General features: G+C 34.9%; 1 protein-coding gene across 1 annotated transcript in view; it reads right to left on the bottom strand.

Moving 5' to 3' along the window:
* Positions 1–6,628: 6,628 nt before the first annotated feature.
* p24-1 (transmembrane emp24 domain-containing protein) overlaps positions 6,629–22,913 on the bottom strand; it is a 37,802-nt gene continuing 21,517 nt past the window's right edge. The window contains exon 3 of the mRNA XM_090398828.1: positions 6,629–11,269. Coding sequence (XP_090254954.1) covers positions 11,042–11,269 — 228 coding nt within the window. The 3' untranslated portion in view covers positions 6,629–11,041. The remainder of the gene's footprint in view (positions 11,270–22,913) is intronic.

The following is a 22,913-nucleotide window of genomic DNA, read 5'->3' as shown; positions in this document are numbered from 1 at the left end:
ACCTTGATCGAATCGTGAGCAATTGACGTGATTAGGTCGAGTTCTTTAGCGTTGGAGAATACGCTTGCGTTGCGGCTGATTGTCAAGCTTGGCTCGCGGTTCGAAGCTTTCGACTCGTTTTCCCAAGTTCAAAAGCTGTTTTATAGGAGGCACAATGAACAGAAGAAAGCAGCCAATGGCAAAAGAAATCGCATATTTTTTTCTTGTCAGTGATCCACAGCGCTGAGCAGGAAAGATCCACGATGATCTGTTGTCGTTGGCCTTTGTGGCTGTCATCTTTGCTTCTCACGGAGGCACAGTGAGCAGTTACACGTGACTGATATTTAATTAAAACAACTGACTTGATGCACTTTCAAGTTTTTAGGAATCGCGTAGTAATCAGCTCCTTAGTATCTGCTGTTATCATTTCCATTCATGGGATATTTCAGAGGGAAAACAATTGTAATAAAATGTGGGCATAGGATTCCCATACACCACCTATCGGTAGAAAAAATTCTACCACTATGACAAATCAGGATTGCTTAACTGCAGACAAATTGATATACAGTAAACTCTCGATTTAACGGACTAATAGGGGCTAAGGGGTGCCGAATTTTTTAAAATAAAAATACCTAACATTATACTGCAATTTTATCAATATTAGCACTGATAAAAAAAAAATGTTTCGCAATTTTCACTTTTAGATAAATTAATGTTCGATGTTGAAGCGCTTGGTTTAGGTAATCCTGCTTTGAAAAGGCCTTTTTTTGAACTTTGAATTTTTTTTTTCTCTCCCTAAAATTACGAAAATGTGTAATAAAACTGCCGCAGAAAGTAATGCCATGCGACAAAAGAACCAATTAGTGTGTTTGGTGTGATCACATCCTAGTTATTCGCCAAACATGTTTTATGAGCAGTGACTCATTGTCAGCTAAATCACTAGTGTTTTTCCAACATATGGCCTATTCGCAAAAATTTGTTAAAAATAACATAACAGGAAATTAATAACAAAAAAAACCTGTTAATTTAATTTTACGTAATGTTAATAAAAAAAAACTTCGTTAAAAGCATTTTAAAATTAACAGGTTTGATAATTTTCACGTCACATACGGACTGGAAATTCTGTCCGTTAAATCAAGGGTTTACAGTACTGAAAAGTAACCTATCATTAAATCAGATTATGGCGTGAAAGAAAATGCAGATCAAATCCCCAGCAACTATTAGATTTAGAAAAATTTCGAAACTATGGACTACTAATTTCTTCCCAAGCCCCTCCTAACTAGAATAAGTTCATATATAATATAATTGCAGATCATTAATCACATTATATCCTACTCCAAATTATAAGAACAGAACTGCACTGATGTAACATTTATAGGATGGGTGCGAGATGGATGAATAAAGAGATTAAGCATGCGATACAGAGAAAGAGCATTGTGGAGGCAGCATAAGAGAAGTGGAAATAACCAATTTCATGAGGTCTACAAAGACCAGGCAAGGAGGGTGACTTGGTTAGTGAGGGTAGTTAAAGAGGTATGAACAGCAGTTGGCTAATGAAGCCAAAAAGAATCCTAAGGAGTTCTTTCGATATGTAGCCAGCAAAAGAAAGAATTATGGAAGGATGACATTGATTGGAGAAAATGGTATAAAGACAGCCAATGCAGAATGTGTGGTGGAGATACTTAATGAGCAGTTCATAAAGATCTTCCAATCTTGTGAATGCGACTTCATGGAGGGATTGAGAGCAGTTGATGATGGGGAGAAGACTGACTGTAGGTGAGCAAGAGGTGTATGGGGAGTTGAGTAAACTAGATGTTAATAAGGCTTGAGACTTGATAATAAATATATCACCACGTATTCTGAAAGAATGTGCCAGGGAGTTGACACCTGCCTTGACATATTTTTTTAATGAGTCTTGCACTCGGTCAAGTTCCTAAGGAGTGGAAGGAGGGCAAGATTGTGCTGCTTCATAAAGGTGATCGAACTCAAGCATCAAACTATAGGCCTGTCTGTCAGGTGTTGTGGTTAAGTTGTTGGAGAAGCTTGAGAGAACTAGCATCCAGAGTTGGGTTAACAATAGTATCACCTTTGATGGACAGCATGGATTTGCTGAAGGGAGATCATGTTTTAGTAATCTACTTACTTATTACAATAAATAAAGTGACTGCTTCCTTGGACAGAGGAAAATGATACACAGTAATATACTTGGATTTCGCAAAGGCTTTTGATAGAGTACCTCATGATAGGTTGACAGTCAAACTAGAGCAGATAGGATTGAATATTAGATTGGATACTGGCTATCAACAAGTGTATGGGGGAGCGATATCCAGGAAAAGGAGTCACGAGTGGAGTGCCTCATGGGTCTGTTTTAGGTCCATTACTCTTTAACTTGTATATTAATGATACAGGTGAAGATTTGGAGATATTCAGTTGTTTGCAGATGATGCAAAGTTGGGACAAACCATGAAGTGTAGTGAAGATGTGACCTTACAGGAAGACTTGAATAGATTCAATGATTGGGCACGGAAATGGGGATGCGAGTTCAATGTTGTAAAATGTAACATTTTAAAACTTGAAGAACAAAGATGAAATGCAGAATTTATGCTTGGTGAGAATATATTGTGGGATGTAGAGGAAATAAGAGATCTGGGGATGATAGCGGATAAGGATCTAAAATTTAGGGGACACATCGCCACAATTGTGAAGACAATACAAAGGCTTCTGGGAATGATGCAGAGAACACTGACATGTAGAAGTAGGGAGATTCCTGTTCCATTGTATATAAGGCTTTGATTAGGCCACACATGGACTATTGTGCCCAGGTTTGGTCACTTGGTTTTCAGAATCACGAAGAGATGCTGGAAACGGTCCAGAGGCGACTAAGATAGATTCTAGCATCTGGAATGTCGAGTATGCGGAAAGATTGAAAAGATGCAACTTGCAGTCTGGTGGACAGGAGCAAGAGGGGAGATATGATAGAGACCTAGAAGTTATTAAGGGGTTGTTATAGGATCAATGCTGGAGAGGTTCTAGAGAATAGTGGGAGATCAGGGGAGAACCAGGTCATCTCTGGAAACCGTATAAAGAGGGTGCGAGAGGCAGGTTTTTTTCGTGCAGTTGTGAATGATTGGAATGCCTTGCCTGAGAATGTGGCATCTGCAAAGAGTTTCAATGTGTTTAAAACACGGTATGAGCTGTGTGTTATAAAAGGACCTACCAGATGAGTCTTTGACTCCGGGTGGTAATAATAATAATATACCCTCCACAGCACTGTAAGTTAACCTTCTTGAAAGGCAATCAATTTCAAGTATCGATGTGTGCAAAAAACAAAGTGAGGAAAAATGGACAATGAATCTTATTTGATGATAAAACTATTTTCCTGCTGTTTCAAGGATACAAGAGGATAGAGGAGATTTGAAATAGGAAATGATCACCATTTAGTTTTGGCCAGGATTAAAATATCATTCTGATTAAAGAAATCTAAGAAAGTGTCAAAGAAATATTACTGAAGAAAAATGAAAGTGAAAACAATAATCACAATTTTGGAGATTCACTGGCACAGTTTGATGATATTGACTCAGCCAGAAAGGCATATGTTGAAACTTGCCTGAATGAACAAGAGGCAGTGATGAAGAAAGCATATTGAAACTAAGTCAACACATGCTCTGAAAAAAAAAAAAAAAAAAAGTTAAAACGCAAAGCAATGTAGAACTATCTAAACAAGTCATGGGAAGCCTATGGTAAGAATATAGAAGAGGTATATCAGGTATTTAGAAAAATGATTGGAAAAGTACTGAAAAAGTTTAGAAATGGAGGAGTGTAAAAAGAATAGGGAATGATAAAGGCAACATGAAAACTAAGACATTCAGATGTTTGGAGAAATTACTTTGAAAAACTGTTAAATGAAACTGATGGCAGAATGGTAGCAAAAATTATTTGAGAGGAATGCGATCAGGAGTACATGACAATGCTCGACATAGAAAATAGAAAAAACATGAAATGTGAAAATGCTGATGTGGCAAATTATATTTAACCAGAAGTTCAATTCTTATTGTGACTAGAGGAATCTTTACATGGGCTTTTTCAACTGAAGGTGAGTTAGTAGATCTCGTATGGAGGTAGTAAGTTTTTCCCCCTCTTGGAAACTTGAGTTTTTCATCCCACATACAGGCAAATTGGCCATGAGAACATATTAAATTTACAAACAAAAAATGCTACTACTATTCGTGGTAGCGGGGCAGTAAACGGCATTGAAACTGCTTAAAACTAGCTGTATGCGAGACAGCGTTTAAACTAATTTTAACTTATGGATCTGGAAGCTGGGTTAGAAATAAAACAGCTGATCAGACTAGAGACCACAGAAATGAGCTCTATAAAACTTAAGGCACTGAATGAGCAGGTGGCATCACTTGCAGAATCATATTAAATTAAAAATGACATATTAGGAAAGAACTTGATAATGTTATAAACATTCATGGTGTGAGCAGAGCTAATGTCAGGTTGTACATGGTCAATTAAACAGAATGGGTGGGAAAAAACCCACAGGAAGACCAAAATATAAGTATGACAATACTGCCTTCCTGATAAATAACAGAAAATTTTCGATACATCAGTAATAATGTGAAATTCTCACAAAGCACTTTCATAGTATCCTATACACCCACTGATGGTTCATATCTGGAGTATGATGATGGTAAATATAAATGGCTAGCCTATTTTGACCAAGTGATTATAGTCTCTGCCTTCAAACCAACAGGTTGCAGGCTTGAAATACGAGGGCGGTCAGAAAAGTTTTTGGCCTCAACCATAGATGGCAAACTATCGGTAAGATTTTATTTTTTTTTTTTCTAAGTTGATACATCTTTCATATCCATCCATGTGAATGTGAAAGTCATTCTATCAAGTAGTTTGTTTTATACAGCTGTCTGAAGCAAAAGTGTTGTCTGTATCCCTTGTAATGGATAAAATTGAGTATCGTGCGGTTATAAATTCTTTGGAAAAGGTTTAATGACAAAAGAATTTCATAAAAGTTTATGGGTACTCTTCAGCTTCATTTTCGACAATTAAGAAATGGATTGCCAAGTTTAAACGTGGTGGCCATACCAGCCTTGAAGATGATCCATGTGAAGGACGTCCAAAAAGCAGCACAGAAATCATTGATCAAGTGCACGATATGGTATTCGATGACCGGTGAGTCAAAGTTGCAAAATTGCCGAGACTATAGGCATTTCAAAAGAACGTGTAGGATATATTTTGCATGAAGAATTGCATATGAAAAAGCTTTGCGTAAGATGGGTGCCATGCTTGCTCGCAGCAGATCAAAAACGCACTCGCATGAAACTCTCTGAACGGTGCTTGGAGCGTTTTAACAAGAATAAAACTGATTTTGTGCGTCAATTTATTACTATGGATGAGATTTGGATTCACCATTACATGCCAGAATCCAAACAGCAGACAGAAGCCAGTTGTAGCACCAAAGAAGACAAAAGTCAGTTCGTCAGTAGGCAAGGTAATGGCATCGGTGTTTTGGGATGCTAAAGGCATTTTGTTTATTAATTATCTTGAAAAATGTCAAACAATAACTGTTGAATATCATTCTGACCTTTTAACCAGACTAGACAAAAAAATTCGTGAGAAAAGACCCGATTTGCAGAAGAAAAAAAATTCTTTAGGATGCACCTGCCTACAAAGGTGTTTTGGCAATGGGAAAATTAAGGGATCTGCGCTATGAATTGTTGGAACATCCACACTATTCCCAAGATTTGGCTTCATCTGACTTCTATCTCTTCACAAAACTAAAACTCTTCCTCACTGGTCAGCGTTTTTCTTCGAATTAAGAGGTGATTGCAGCTGCAGAGGGGTATTCCACAGTTCTTACTGAGAACCACTACAAGGACAGGATAATGGTGCTGGAGCATCACCAGAATAAATGTATCTTAAGGGAGATTATGTTGAAAAATTAAAATAATTTTGAAATTATAAATTTGTTTTTTCATTGTTAGGCCAAGAACTTTTCAAATCACCCTTGTAATTCTCACATGAATATTTATGAATGCCTTTAGAAAGTGGATAATTTTCATCGTTTTAATGCAAGATCCCCACCTGCTTATTCAGGGTCTGAAGTAGTATGAAAGAAGTAGCACATTTGCTGCCTAGTGTAGAAGAGTTTGGTCGGTCTACTGACTGATGTATTTTAATATATCAGTCAGTAGACCGACAGTCTTACTTTTAATAAATATTGCTTTTTGCCAAATTAGTTGGCTGTAACAAGTCACGAGCCCTAATATGTGACCGTATTTGATATCTGCTAATAGCCTCTAATAAGATTCTCTCTTAAATTCTTGTGCTGGACTAACTTATTATTCTATACAACTCAATAAGGTACTGTACTTACAATAAAAATGCACTAATAAAAGGAGTTTCAAGGTAGAAAATTTTCTTGTCTACAGCCACTCCGATTAAAGCTAAATGTTTTTTTATTGAAAAACAATATTTACATGGAAGATTTTTTCAGCAATGTACTCCTAACATTTAATATTTTTTTAAAGAAAAATAATTTTTCTCACATGCACTTAATTTATCCAAAAATGTCATGCAACACCATATAATAATATAAACTAAGATGAAAAATTCTCAAATGCTTCAAAACTTAGATTTATGAAATTTTATTTATATTAATGTTTTTTCAGACTGAAATTTACAAGCTATTTTCATGTGTTACTGAAGAAATATGTTCAGAAATTAATACGTAAAATCCTGTTAAATAATGCAATTCAAATAACTGGTGAACACTAGTTACCTACCTACTTCAAACCTACCTATTTTCATGGTAAGCAGCATTATGGAAATACTTCCAGAAATTCTATCACTGTGAAATCTGGAGCCATTGAAGATATACAAATATTTCAACACAACAAAAATTATTTCCAAAGCAACAACAATACTCTATTTTTTTCTGAGTTAGTGCAAATATCCTTTTTTTTTTTTTTTCACAAATTACAGCATCATTAAAAACAGGATATTATACAATTCAGCTTTTTATTTATTTGTTTCTCTTTTTTTTTCTTTGCATAAAATGAAACAAACCCTAAGAAATGGTAAAAAACCAAAGTAAGATATATACTCCCAACTTTCAAACAAATCTTGAAAGAAAAAGTTCACTTTACTAAAATCACTTAAAATTGCATACTTCATTATAACAATTCCAAATATGGATCTTCCAGTATCTCAATATCAGAGGTGGAGTAACAACTGGGTGAAAAGGAAAATTAACTCTTATTCAAGAACAGCTTGTAATCTTTAATCTATATTTTAAAGAAATACTGATGGCAAAAAGTTTTGTAACTTATAAGCTGGACTAGAATAGGTAGTGACTAAATGCCATCTTTCTCAAATCTTAATTTTAAAGAAAACTTAAGCCAACTCAAATGAACAGTGCCCACAGAAATGGACATTGTTCATATATCAGTACTAGAAAAAAAAAAAGAAGTATTTTTAGCTGCTAAGGCAGCTAAAGATACATTTATACTGAAAGAGGCTATAGTTCCTTTAGGAAAAGAAGTTTCATTACTGTAAATCTGGGTAAAACTGAAATTAACGGGATAACAAATTATTATTATGCAAGATACATGACAAGATTGGATCTAAGTGGCAAGTACAGACACATGGTGAACAGAAATGATCAAAGTGGTTAAAAAATTATTTTAAAAAAATAAACATCCAGAAGTATGAGCAGAACTTTAAATTAGTACACCACTTTTAAGAATTTTTTTTTTTTGACAATTTAACTTTTCAAATGGTTCTAGAGATAAATCAATGGGAATAAAGTTGTTCTTTCTTTCCAAGTCTGCTATTCTTGTTACTAAAATAAATTTTGGCCAGAAAGATTGAATCTGCATAAGTGAATTCAATTCAATTATGCAGATACAATTGCAACATAGAAAGTTCTAGCTAGTGTAGTAGCAGTCCTTAAAAATCAATGTATTGAAACAGTTGTAAACTGCATTAACTGATCAATAGTATGGGTGATTCTAAGAAAACGTTTTACCCTCTTTCCTTACAAATATAACTTTTAATCAAATTAACAGTGTATATTTGAATAACAAAAAATGTACATTATAAATTTTAATTAACTGTCTTAGTGTAGAAACCATCGAACAAGAAAATAATAACTTTCGTATCTCCAGCCATTTGCCCACAGAACTAGAAGACAGTTTCAGATACTGTCCAGAAAACAATACAAATGAAGAGCTTATTACATTCCACTAGTAATCATAAAACTTTTTGAAATTTTTCCAGCAATATAAGTTTCATTACTATATGCAATTTAATTTTTTTTTTGCAAATAAATTTTTGAAACTGCTCAGATCATTTGTATCCACCCTATATACTTACTTCGCCAGCATTGTTGGCTTTCCAATCAATATGATGTGGATTTGAATCTTATAGTGGCATGGATGTTTATGGATATCTTTAGGCAGTAGAAAAAGTTCACTGCTTGTTAGGAAACCATCACCCTGTTTATCAGAGGCTTCAAATGGTTTGAAATCAGACTATCTAATCCTAAGCTCATCCATGATATTAAATGTATGATAAGGAAAATAAATTTCATTACTGAAAATCTGAGTATTACTAAAAGTACAGTACTTTTGTAGGGAGGGAGGATTCTTAAGGGAAAAAAAAATTATACATACATATCAACATTCTTCAATACATTATATTACAGAATGCAACCCCACAATTTCTGAAAATCATTTCTTACCACAGGTCTGGCATATTACTCTAAACATGATGCACAATAAGTAATTCAAAATAAGCCAAAGCAGTCATACAGAATGTTTATTTATTTATCATCCAAAAACAGGCCTGCACCTACCATAGCAACAATGTAGATAAATTTATCCACAGCTGCAGTAGAAGGTGGGGTCCAATATAAATCACTTCAATTTTTTGTTGAATAATTTGAATTATTAATAAATTAATAATTAAAAAGAAAATAAAATTATTATATTTAGTTTTTATAATTAAACAAACACACACAATGGCAACCTTCTTACTTGTTTTGTTGATGTTCTACTGGCTATGGTAGGCAAAACAAGACCCTGCATGTATGACCAACTATTATGGTCAAAAGACAGATAAATGCATACAGCAGAACATGGGTCTAGTAGGATGATGCTCTGATGAAGAAATTTTTGCATAATACATATCTGAGTCTCTATACTCGCAATAAAATCACCTCTTATTTTAACGAATTGTAATGATAAAAGAGTCATAAAATGTATTCTTATGTATGAATTATGCTAGTTTGGACAAATCAACATATTCTTTCTAGTGAAATAATACTGCCAGTATATCTCTCTCTTTTTTTTTCTTCTATTTCATTTTTACCATTCCTAAGGGCTTGAAAAGAGTAATGATTAACTGTTGCAATGATACAATGGTCACATACACAAATATTCATTAATTCAGAAATTTCAGAGATATTTTAATCTCCAAAAGCAACAAGAATTGTTGAAACAACTTTTGCAACTAAAAATCAGTCAATTTATATCTTAAAGTATACATAATGTGTAATTTTGCAAAATATTAATAGATACTTCTCTTTCCAGTTACTTAATTATTAAATTTTGTAAATACCGAATAACATTTATTAAATATCAAATGCTATTACCTACATAAAATGTGGGAAAAAATCTAAACAGAAATTACATGTGCCAAATCTCTAGAAACAGTGCTATAATTCATTTAAATGAATTGCTGGACAGTTGCATATCAAAAAATATTAGTGTAACAAAAGGTATATAATACAATAACATTTTTAATTTCATTTGAAACTCTTTGTATAACATTTAGAAAGGAAGTTTTGTTCTTTACTTCTAAAATGACTAATATCTGATGCTACTTCATGAATATAAACAAACATGATATTACACTGTTATATAAAATAATTTATAACAAAATGACATCAGGTGCTTTTAAATTTTCATAACATACTTAAAATATTATTTGGAAACATGCTTCGCATATTATGTTGAGCTATGTATCTAAATACTTTTAAGCAGTTCATAATGATTCACTGAAATATATTTTATGAAAAGTTTGTGGAGTGTTTCAAACTGACATGATGGATGGTCTGGGTTGATTTAAAAAATAAAATTATTACCTGCAATTAACCATCTTATCTCAGATCACTGTTCTTACCATAAAAGCATTTCAAACCCAATGTTTCAAACATGTACATTTAAAAAATATGCTGTTGTAACAGTTAACAGTTATTTTATTTATGGCATGTTGATTTTATATCAGACTTTCAGAGACAATAAATGTTAACAATGGTTAATATGTTATGCGAACTGAGAACATTCTGTACAAATGACTCTCTCTCAGATTAAATTTTCAATATAATTTGAATAATATACATTGCATGCTAATACTATTTGGCATAAAAGTAAGACAAAAGAATATTAAATATTTTTGAATTTTTAGAAACATTATAGTGTATATAACAACTGACGTTGATACTTGATGCAATAAAAGTCAAAATATATCACATTTGTTGGGAGCAAACAACACAGAATAGACCACTCGTGTTTGCAAGAAACGTTGAATCCTTTCCACAAAACTTTTTTTTATATAAGATGATTTACCTTACACTAAGAATACACATTTTGAACATTTATCCGAATCAGACTGTTGTTTCATTTCCTTCAGTTTTTTTAATACTGAAGATGCATATATATGCTTGTCTTTCTCTCTTTACCCTTAATTTTGGAAAATAAGGAAAGTAGTAAAAAATTAAATAAGATAATAGCTGCATTTGTATCATAAAGCAAGATGACTGATTTTCTTTATGCAACGTATAAATTTATAAACTAAGGATTCAAATGCATTAAGATTGTAGAAATGAAAACAAGAAATGTTATATCATACAGTACCCTCCAATATTAACACTTTGACTGCCTTTTATACTCGTTACAGAAAACTGCATTATCTGTACTACAAATAAAACCTAAACCTGTAATTTAAAAAAAAAAAAAAACTGAAATTTTATACTGTCATTTCATGTTGATCCAGAAGGCTTCTTTTCAGTAAAAAAGTTTTTCAAAATCATTACTTGACCAGCACCAATAACTAATATGATGCATGCCTCACCAATTGACCAGTACATAACTCTTGAATTCAGGTCTTCTGCACGTTTTCTACCTTGGGCTTCTCTTAATCGATGATGAGTTTGGTAATCAATGATCGTATTAAGATTTTCATGAATTTTAGTAGAAGAAGATTCCATCTAGAATAAAATAGAGAGTTCATTCAAATCATGTTTAAATTTCGTAATGGTAAAATGTTTGTAACAGGTATACTGAAGTGCAACATTAAATAAAAAATCTGGAAGAAAATAACTAAGAATTCTGATCAAAACATTCTATGAACAAAAATTAAATTCAAAACCAACAGGGAAAACTCCCCTAAGACTCATGTCTCAAAATTAAAATACTCCAATACAGAATTAAATAAAAAGTGGCATATTTTAATGTTGTATATTTTTCAGTACTTGACCATTCAGTTCTTGTGTTTATATTATTAGTTTGTTGAGAAGTTGAATTCTATTAATAGTTTAATTGTGATCAGAAGTTCTTAGGGCAAATGAAATCATTAATTATGTGTTTTGAGTTTTGTACATGCCATGTTAGGCATAATTTACATGTGTGCGACAATTGTTAGCCAGACACGAGAATCTGTTACTAAGAAGCCAGCTTCTTCTTTGGTATTGGTTAACTTTAAATAAATAAATAAATAAAAAAAATCTGGAAGAATTAAGATTAAAATTTAAAAGAATAGTAAAAAAAATATTAATAATCAAAAAAATTGTTACTAAATTTGAAACATAGAAAAAACTCATCAAATCTGTTTAAAAAAGGAATATTGCCATATCAATGTATTAACCAATTTTAATGAATTCCTTTTTAGTGAAAATTTTGTAGATGTGACTTTAGTGTGTGAAGGTAGGAGAGGAAGTAAGAAAGTAGTGTGTGAATATAAGACACTAAAGCCATACAAAATAGTGCTGTCTGCCTGCAGTTCTTTTATAGTACATTTCTTGAAAATACATGTAAGCATTCAATTATTATTCTCAATGAAATAAAATACACAGATTTAAAAATGGTAACAGATTTTATGTACAAGCATGAAGTGATCATTTTACAGGACCAACTTTCTATGCTACTTAGTGTTGCTAAAAATCTGCATGTATAGATTTTCACACAGATTGCATTGGGATACTTCCATTATTAATCTTCAGGCAAAGGCAAAGCGTTAACATGACTCAAGTAAACAGGCCTTGTTACTTGCTGTGGTGCATGCAGCAAAAAACACAGCAAAGATATGTCACCATTAAGTGAGCAGAAGACCTCGGAACTATTGATTGACTCAGATTTCAGTGTTTCTCATTCAAGTATATATTCCAGTCCAGCTCAGAACTTGCTTCCATCTGTGCAGAGTTCAGATTGGCGAGATGAATGTCAACAAATTATTCAGGGCTATGTACAGATAGTCACATTTTTACTCAAGTCATTAGTTTTCTAACTGTACAGTCTGCCCATTTTTGGAAAACTACTTTTATATCTGGGATGGTGTACTTAAAACCTCTCTAAAAATTCTTAAATATTCTATTCATCTGATCCAACGCTTTAACTGTCCAATAACGTACAAGATAACAAAAATTTTCTTTTCATATTTTTAAGTTCAATAGTCAAATATTAGTTTCCTTGTTCTGTATTACCTGAATTATCTACTTCTTGTCAAGTTGCACAAACTACGAAGGTGGTCTGAAAAGTTCTCGGCCTCGATCATAGATGGCAACACTATCGGCAAGATTTTTTTTTTCTAAGTTGGTACATCTTTCATAAGCATCCATGTGAAATTGCAAGTCATTCTATCAAGTAGTTTGTTTTATACAGCTGTCCGAAGCAAAAGTATTGTCTGTATCCCTTGAAATGGATAAAACTGAGTATCATGGTTATAAAAATTCTTTGTAGAAGAAGTTTTAACACTAAAAGAAATTCATTCGAAGTTCATAAAAGTTTATGGGCACTCTTGTCCTTCATTTTTGACAATTAAGAAATGGACTGCTGAGTTTAAACATGGTCGTACCAACCTTGAAGATGATCAGTGTGAAGGATGTCCAAAAAAGTGTAACACCACCAGAAATCATTGATCAAGTGCACGATATGGTATTGGATGACCGGCGAGTCAAAGTGTGCGAAATTGTTGAGACTATAGGCATTTCAAAAGAATGTGTAGGATATATTTTGCATGAAGAATTGCATATGAAAAACCTTTGCGCAAGATGGGTGGCGCGCTTGCTCACAGCAGATCAAAAACGCACTCGCATGAAACTCTTTGAACAGTGCTTGGAGTGTTTTAACAATAAAACTGATTTTGTGCATCAATTTATTAATATGGATGATTCTTGGATTCACCATTACACACCAGAATCCAAACAGCAGTCAAAACAGTGGACAGAAGCCGTTGATGAGCACCAAAGAAGACAAAGTCGGTTCCATCAGTAGGAAAGGTCATGGCATCAGTGTTTTTGGATGCTAAAGGCATTTTGTTTATTAATTATCTTGAAAAGGGTAAAACAATAACCTGGGAATAGAATAGACGATAAAATTTGTGAGAAAAGACCAGGTTTGCAGAAGAAAACAATCAACTTTCATCAGGATAATGCCAAAATGCCACAAAGGCATTTTGGGAATGGGAAAATTAAGGGATGTGCACACTATGAATTGTTGGAACATCCATCCTATTCCCCAGATTTTCTCCATCTGAGTTCTATCTCTTCCCAAAACTAAAACTCTTTCTCACTCACTGGTCAGCATTTTTCTTCAAATCAATAGGTGATTGCAGCTGTAGAGGGGTATTTTGCAGATCTGACTGAAAATCACTACGGGGACGGGATAACGGCGATGGAATAAATCTATTAGTCTTAAGGGAGATTAGGTTGAAAAAATATAAATAATTTTGTAATTATAAACTCGTTTTTTTTCACTTTTAGGCTGAGAACTTTTCAGCCCACCCTCATATGATACAAGATACTGAACATGGTGTCTCACTCTTATTAGAAGGAACTGCACTATCACCTTTTGTCAGTCTTTCACATCAAGGTAGTACAAGGATGTTCCATGATGATAATGTTTTGGGATACATCCAAAGTGTCCAACTGCTGTTGTACCAGGCAATCATGAAGTATGTGAATAGCAGCTTTAATTACAAAGTCAGAATATTGCTCAAGATACATGAGTCAGTTCATTATCCCTGGGTATCCTTGCACAATGTCACTGTGAGGTCTGCTACAGATGCTGCACTATCAAAGTAACTAGAAGCATCACATGAAACTGCATAAATATATCAGATTTGAACATGAACACAGAGTTGACAAAGATAAGACTGGAGATGAAGTGCAAGTAAAATGAAATTGAAAAGAATTACAGGCACATGTGGAAGAGTGAAAAAGAATGGAAGAAAAGATTGCCATGCAAAGAGGTAATGAATGATTCAAAAATGGTTCTCTATGGAGATTCCATTATTAGAGGTGTGGTGAACGAGAGGGTGCATAAGGTTTGCTTTTCTGATGGTAGAATAAGTGCCGTGACTGGAGTGTTGATCATGAGGAATAAACGAGCAAAAGAGTTGGTGGTGGTGGTAGTAGTAAGGACAAATGATTTGGATGGGAACAAGGAAAATGTCAGATTGGATATTAGGAGATTGCAAAGGAGAGTAAAAGTATGATAGTAATGAATTGAGGCGGTGAGCAAAGATTTTGAATGCTATGTTAGAGCAGCTATGCGAGGAGAAAGGAGTGCATTTTGTGAATGTGTGGGATAAATAGAACTGTATAAAGAAGATGGGCTGATTCTAAATGGTTTTGGTGCGAGTCATCTGGAGGGAATGTTGGTGGAAGGAAAGATAATGACCGTAATGAATAGATCTGAGCAAGGGGAGGGGGTACAAGTTGATATGAAAGAGCAAGAAAGTAGGGGTAGGGTAGGGAAGCTTGTGTATGGAGAGGTGAATATCACAAGTAAAGTAAATGAGAGGATGGAAACACAATACAAACAGGGAAATGGAGGGAAGTCAGGGGGGAGACACTATGAAACGTGTGGATGCTGGAGTCAGAAGAAGCGAATGTATTGGTGGGCAAAAGAGGATTAAGATGGCCTGGGATGAAAGAGTTTAGGTGTGAGGAAAGTTGTAAAAAGTGGTAAGAGAAATGGACTGGAGAAAGTATTAAGGATTCACATCTGAGAAGTGATGGTTGCAGGACTTGTAGAACCAGAAATAATTTGCTATGTGTGTTTACTAATGTGAGAAGTATTCAAAATAAGGGGAAAGAAATTGTTGCATTGAGTTTATTCATCCCAAAATTGTCGGGATAAGCAAGACATGGTTAGACGAGGATGATATCCTGATAGAGAAGAAAGAGAGGAGGAGTACTGTTGATGGTAGTAGATCAGTTGTGCCCATCTAATTTGCAAGGTACAAATACTGGCTGTAGTTTTGAGGCAGTATGGCATGAGGTAAAGGTGAACAGGATGAAATATTTAGTTGGGTGTTGCTATAGACCTGGTAATGTGGAGGGTAATGAAAAGGAAATGCATATGCAAATTAGAGCTTCAGAGCCTGCTGAAATCAGCATCAGTTCGCCCACAAAACACAGACTAAAATTAATTAATTAGAGTGTATTAACTTGAAATGGGTTAGAGTAATATTGAAGTGGAGACATTGGATAAATTACTGAAAATAAGTGGCATGCATGATATATCATATAATTCATTTTCATAGTACATTCCAAATTTACTAACTGTGAATTAGAAACTCTGAAAGCAACAATTTTGTTTGTGCAGTTACTAGGCACGTGTGCTCCATTTTGCCATGTGTGCATGCACACACAGCTTAGAGGGAAGATTGGTCAGTGTATAGAACAGAAAGTTACAGGAATGTTTGCCTGAAGGAACAACAAGCAATGCGACTATGGTAGTGAAGCAAGGTGAGAATGTAGATGATATGACAGTGATAGCTGGTATGAGTGACCCAAGAGTTACCATGAATCAGGTGGTGAATGATCTGCAGTTCATGGTATAGCCTGTGCAGCATAGAAGTGTGAGAGGGTGCACACATTGCCCAGATACAATAATGCAGACCTGAGGAGAAGAGCAGTAATAATGAATGGCGCGATGGTAAGTATGTGTTGAATGAGAGATCCAGAATACGTGGATGTTTAGAGTGCATTTGATGACAAAAGCTTGAAGAGATGGTGGTAATCAAACATGGAAAGACAGGCATCTAAAAACTGTTGTTCTCCAGATAAGTGAGAGCATTAGTGAGCCAAACTAGGATTGCCACAGTGGATGATAACTGGGATAGCATCTTGTGGCAATAGTTCATGGAAAAATGTATGTATGCTACAGAGCCAAGTGGAGACTTTGAAGGGAAGGGGCATGTATATTAGGTCTAGGAATACTAATAATTCACTAGTGTTTCTCTATACAAATGTAGGATTATTGGGAATAAAGGGACTGAACTGACAGCAGTAACATCCTGTTCTAAGATCATGGAATGAGTGAAGTGAGGATGATAGAAGTAGAAGGACACAGCATACTAGTGGTGGTGGTAGATGGCATTGGTGGAGACAGAGTTGTAGTGTAGGTACCCTCCCTTGATGATTCTTTGGACTCCCTGGAGGTGTCGCATAATAATAATAAAAAGAATAATATTTTCACAGGGTAGGAACAATAAATGTAGTGGTGGAAATTTGCTTATGGTAAGTGATAAGCTATGTTCTCTGAAAGTAGAGAATTTGAAAGGAAATGACAACAATGGTTTCGACAGTGTCTGGTGTGAGGTCGAGACTAAGAGGACAGGATGTTTATGATGAGCAGGAAATGTTTGGGCAGATTAGTTTGCCAAGTGTAAAGTGAACAATCATTTTGGAAGATTTAACTACAGTAGTAAAAACTAGAGGAAATAGCATGCAATAATAAAGGAAAGGAATTTCTGAGGGGCAAATGTCTTAGGCAAAATGTGGTTGAAGGAACAAGAAGATCAAGAATTTTGGATTTGGTACCAGCATCAGGAGATCTGATTTTGACTAAGACTGTCATCCATGTGGTGCTTAAGGTGGTGCTTAAGGGTCAAAGCTGTATAACTGAGAGGAGACCTCCACATAGCCTTTAAAGGAATGTGGAGAACCGACCAGGGCTTCTGACCTAATGTCCAATCCTCACCTTCTCGTGGTGCACCCTGTTGGGTATCTACTTTGATACTGAACGAACAAGGATGGGCTGGCAATTTGGGATTTAGCCGACCAAATTGTATTCTTATTGGTTAAACCAAAATAAAAAATGATGGTACAACATGACAAAATTTCATGCCGGCTGGGGCGTCGCCCGGTTAAACAAGGCCCCTGTTGTTTTCGCCAGGGAAACAGGGCGAACAGCGAAAAGTCAGCTACTGGAACAAATCTGAAAACAAACCCCAACTCAACATCACCAGAGTTAAAGATCGGTACTATCAACGTAAGAAGCCTGAATCGCAAAGAAATGGAGCTAGCTGAGGAATTAGATAAGTACCAGATCGACATAATAGGGGTGACTGAAACAAAAAAGACCAAAACTGGTGAGATCTTTCTGAGCAATAAATACAAAATGTTATATTCAGGCAATGACAATCAAGGAAAAGAAGGAGTAGCCATAGTATTCAACACAAAATACGAGGCTAATCTTCTTGAATGGCAGTCAGTCTCAAGTAGAGTAATGTGGGCAAATATGAGAATGGGGAACTGGACAATGAGACTTATTTGTGCCTATGGTCCCACAGAAGGTTCTACTAAGGTAGAAGTGGAGGAATTTTTTGACGCTTTAGAAAAAGCAACTGACACAATGAAAAAGGAAAAGTTGGTCCTTGTTGGAGATCTAAATAGTTGAGTAGGAAATGATTGTGAGACATACAAAAATATTTTGGGAAAATTTGGAGAAAAGAGCAAAGCTAATAATAATGGCAAATATCTGTTGGATTTCTGCTCAGGACATGGACTGGTTATTACTAACACCATATTCCAACATAAAAATGTGCACAAATTCACATGGAGAGAAGAGGCTAGGAATAAGAAAAGTCTCATTGACTATGTTATTGTTGACAGTGATGTTTTCTCCCTGGTGCAGGACACCAGAGTGTACAGAGGATTTGAAATTGGAAGTGATCACTATTTAGTCTTGAGCAGGATAAAATTGAATTTCATATTGAAAAGAATAACATGTAAGAAAGTTTTAAAGTGAATAAAAGTTGAGCAGCTCTCAGATGTGAACTGTAGACTACAATACAGAAATATTATTGAAAAGAAAATGAAAGAGTTTGAGAACAGGAATCAAACCTTGGAGATTCAGTGGCAAACTCTGAAGGAAACATTGATTGATTCTGCCAGAGAGGCATGTGGTGAGGTTGTGTGCAAGGATAAAAAAATTCAGAACTCCCTGGTGGACACAGGAAGTTAAAGAGGCAGTGAAGGAAAAGAAGAAAGCATATCAAAAGTTCCTGGCAAATAAGTCAGCTTTTACTCTTACAGAATACAGAGACAAATGTAAGAAAGCTAAACAGTGTGTAAAACTAGCTAAACAAAAGTCATGGGAGGACTTTGGCAACAATATGGAAAATAAATATCGAGAAGGTGGCAAAATATTCTGGAGGTTGTTGAAGAAGCTTAAGAGTGGAGGAAAAAGTGCTGTAAAAGTAGTTAGAGATGATAAAGGTGACATGAAAACAGGAGAAAAAGATATCCTTGAAGTATGGAGTAATTACTTTGAAAAACTGCTAAATGTAACAAGCAGTGATGACAGCACAGTGATAAAAAACACTGACCAGGCATGCAGTCAGGAATACATATCCATACTTGAAGTAGAAAAAGCCATCAAAGGCTTGAAATGTGGAAAGGCAGCAGGATATTTTGGGGAAATAATAAGAATAAGAGTCTTACAGTGGCTGCACTGCATAGTTCAGAAAGCCTGGACAGAGGGACGAATTCCCGATGATTGGAGTAGAGCTCTCATAGTACCCATATATAAAAAGGGAAATAAAACTGAATGTGATAATTACAGAGGTATTTCCCTACTGAGTGTTCCTGGCATGATCTATGCAAGTATACTTGAGAAACGGTTGAGAAGAATTGTGGAAGAAAAGCTTGGTGAAGAACAAGCTGGATTCAGGCCAAATAGAGGCTGTCAGGATCAGATCTTCACTTTACGACAAATAGTCGAGAAAGCATGGGAATATAACAAAGATCTGTATTTAAGTTTTGTCGATTTGGAAAAGGCATATGACAAGGTGCCAAGAGAGAAGCTATTCAATACGCTGCAGTTATATGGTGTCAATGGGGCATTATATCAAGCAATACTTAGTCTTTATTTGAGTTGTGAGTCAGCAGTTAGAATTGAAGGAAGTACAGGAAGATGGTTCAATGTTAAATCTGTGAGACAAGGATGTACATTATCCCCTCTGTTATTCATTATCTATATGGATCACATTATGAAGGAATGTGGTATTAAACCTGATATCAAAATTGGAGATGTTAATGTCAGCTCTTTGCTTTATGCGGTTGATGTTATACTTCTAAATAAATCCACTACAAGATTCTCTGACTAAATTGAATAGCTGTTGTAATAGATATGGTATGAAAGTCAGCAATAAAAAGACAAAGACAATGAAAATAGGCAGAATCATTGAAAATGTCAACTGTGTTGTGAATGGAGAACCTGTGGAACAAGTAAAACATTTCAGCTACTTAGGCACAATTTTTACTGAAGATGGTAAACTAAATATAGAAATAGACAACAGAATCAGCAAAGCTGGTATCGTGGGAAGTCAATTGAATAAATTCATATGGAATAAGAAAGAAATTAGTCGGAACACTAAATTAGCTGTATACAAGACTGTGTTCAAACCAATTTTAACTTATGGATCTGAGAGCTGGGTCAGAAGTAAAACACTTGACCAAAGACTAGAGACCGCAGATATGAGAGTCCTGAGAAAGATTAGAGGCATTAACAGATGGCATCAATGGCAATATCATATTAAAAATGAGGATATTAGGAAAGAACTTGACATTGTCAGCATCCAGGAATGTGTTAGCAGAGTTAATCTCAGATGGTATGGTCACTTAAATAGAATGGGAGAGGAAAGATTAGCAAAACAAGTGTTTTCTTCCAGGTTGGCAGGAAAACGACCCAGAGGAAGACCAAGATATAGGTGGAATGATATGGTATAAAGTGCCTTAGACGATAGAAATGTAAGATCTGATAATGTTGGAGTCTTGACAAGTAACAGACTGATTTGGAGGAAAATTGTAGATAGGAAGTTAGTAATGATGTAATTTTTTCATGTAGTACTGTCATATCCTGTACACCCCTTGAGGGTACATGGCAGGAATTTGATGATGATGATGATGATGTCATCCATGTCCCCACATGGTGAGAGTGACCATGTTATTTTGACTTAGAGGATTATCAAAGAAAAAGAATTTAAGTGAAATTATAATAATCTTAGAAATCAGCTTGGGGAAGTTCCAGGAAGACCTGGAAGAGAGAGACATTAGCAGTGAATGGAAGCTAGTTAAGAAATATTTATCAGTAGCTATAACAAATTAAACACCTCAAATGAAAAAGAAATATGATTTGGTGTAAAGCAGATAGCTAGTGAGCTCAAAAGAGGAAATGCAAACAAAAAATTATATATAGAGCGAAAGGTATGGAGAGCAGCATGAGAATATAAGTTCATAACTTAATTTAATGGTATTAACAACACCAAATGAACTATTTTATAAAAAAAGATATTTAATAACTTGCTTATACTGTGATGGATTTCAAACCATCATCTTCAGAGATGATATTTAATATCAAGGTGGCAATATATTCTAAAGGTTGTTGAAGAAGCTTAGGAATGGAGGAAAGAGTGCCGTAAAAGGAGTTAGAGATGATAAAAACACTGACCAGGCATGCAATCAGGAATACATATCCATACGTAGAAAAAGCCATCAATAGCTTGAAATGTGGAAAGGTAGCAGGAGTAGATGATATTCGACCAGAAATTCTGAAGTATTGTGGTATAAAAGTCTTACAGTGGCTGCACTGCATAGTTCAGAATGCCTGGACAGAAGGACGAATTCCAGATGATTAGAGTAGAGCTCTCATGGTACCCATATATAAAATGGGAAATAAAACTGAATGTGAGAATTACAGAGGTATATCCCTACTGAGTGTTCTTGGTAAGATATATGCAAGTATACTTGAGAAACAGTTGAGAAGAATTGTGGAAGAAAAGCTTGGTGAAGAACAAGCTGGATTCAGGTCAAATAGAGGCTGTCAGGATAAGATCTTCACTTTACAACAAATAGTGGAGAAATCATGGGAATATAACAAAGATCTGTATTTAAGTTTTGTCGATTTGGAAAAGGCATATGACAAGGTGGCAAGAGAGAAGCTATTCAATACGCTACAGTTACATGGTGTCAATGGGGCATTATATCAAGCAATACTTAGTCTTTATTTGAGTTGTAAGTCAGCAGTTAGAATTGAAGGAAGGAAGTATACAGGAAGATGTTTTAATGTTAAATCTGGTGTGAGACAAGGATGTACATTATCCCCTTCTGTTATTCATTATCTATATGGATCACATATGAAGGAAAGTGGTATTAAACATGATATCAAAATCGGAGATGTTAATGTCAGCTCTTTGTTTTATGCGGACAATGTTATACTTCTAAATAAATCCACTACAAGTATGCATGATTCTCTGACTAAATTGAATAACTGTTGTAACAGATACAGTATGAAGGTCAGCAATAAAAAGACAAAGACAACGAAAATAGGCAGAACCATAGAAAATGTCAACTGTGTTGTGAACGGAGAGCCTGTGGAACAAGTAAAACATTTCAGCTACTTAGGCATGATTTTTATTGAAGATGGTAAATTAAATATAGAAATGGACAACAGAATCAACAAAGATGGTATGGTAGGAAGTCAACTGAATAAATTCATATGAAATAAGAGAGAAATTAGTCGGAACATTAAATTAGCTGTATACAAGACAGTGTTCAAACCAGTTTTAACTTATGGATCTGAGAGCTGGGTCAGAAGTAAAACACTTGACCAAAGACTAGAGACCGCAGATATGAGAGTCCTGAGAAAGATTATAGGCGTGAACAGATGGCATCAATGGCAATATCATATTGAAAATGAGGATATTAGGAAAGAACTTGATGTTGTCAGCATCCAGGAATGCATTAGCAGAGCTAATCTCAGGTGGTATGGTCACTTAAACAGAATGGGCGATTAAAGATTAGCAAAATAAGTGTTCTCTCCCAGATTGGCAGGAAAACAACCCAGAGAAAGACCAAGATATAGGTGGATTGATACAGTACAAAGTCCTTAGACGATAGAAATATAAGATCTGATAATGTTGGAGTCTTGATAAGTAACAGACTGATTTGGAGGAAAATTGTAGAAAATTGTAATGATGTAAATTTTTCATGTAGTACTATCATATCTGTCCTACAGAAGGTTCTACTAAATAGAAGTGGAGGAATTTTTTGATGCTTTAGAAAAAGCAACTGACACAATGAAAAAGGAAAAGTTGGTCCTTGTTGGGGATCTGAATAGCAGAGTAGGAAATGAATGTCAGACATACAAAAATATTTTGAGAAAATTTTGGAGAAAAGAGCAATGCTAATAATAATGGCAAATACCTGTTGGATTTCTGCTCAGGACATGGACTGGTTATTACTAACACCATGTTCCAACATAAAAATATGCCCAAATTCACATGGAGAGAAGAGGCAAGGAATAAGAAAAGTCTCAGTGACTATGTTATTGTTAATAGTGATT

Source organism: Typopeltis vanoorti, chromosome 10 (assembly GCF_054136105.1).
Source record: "Typopeltis vanoorti isolate ZY-2024b chromosome 10, IOZ_Tvanoo_1.0, whole genome shotgun sequence".
Taxonomy (NCBI): Eukaryota; Metazoa; Arthropoda; class Arachnida; order Uropygi; family Thelyphonidae; genus Typopeltis; species Typopeltis vanoorti.
The sequence above is the reverse complement of the archived record's forward strand: the minus strand, read 5'-3'. Positions and strand labels throughout refer to the sequence as shown.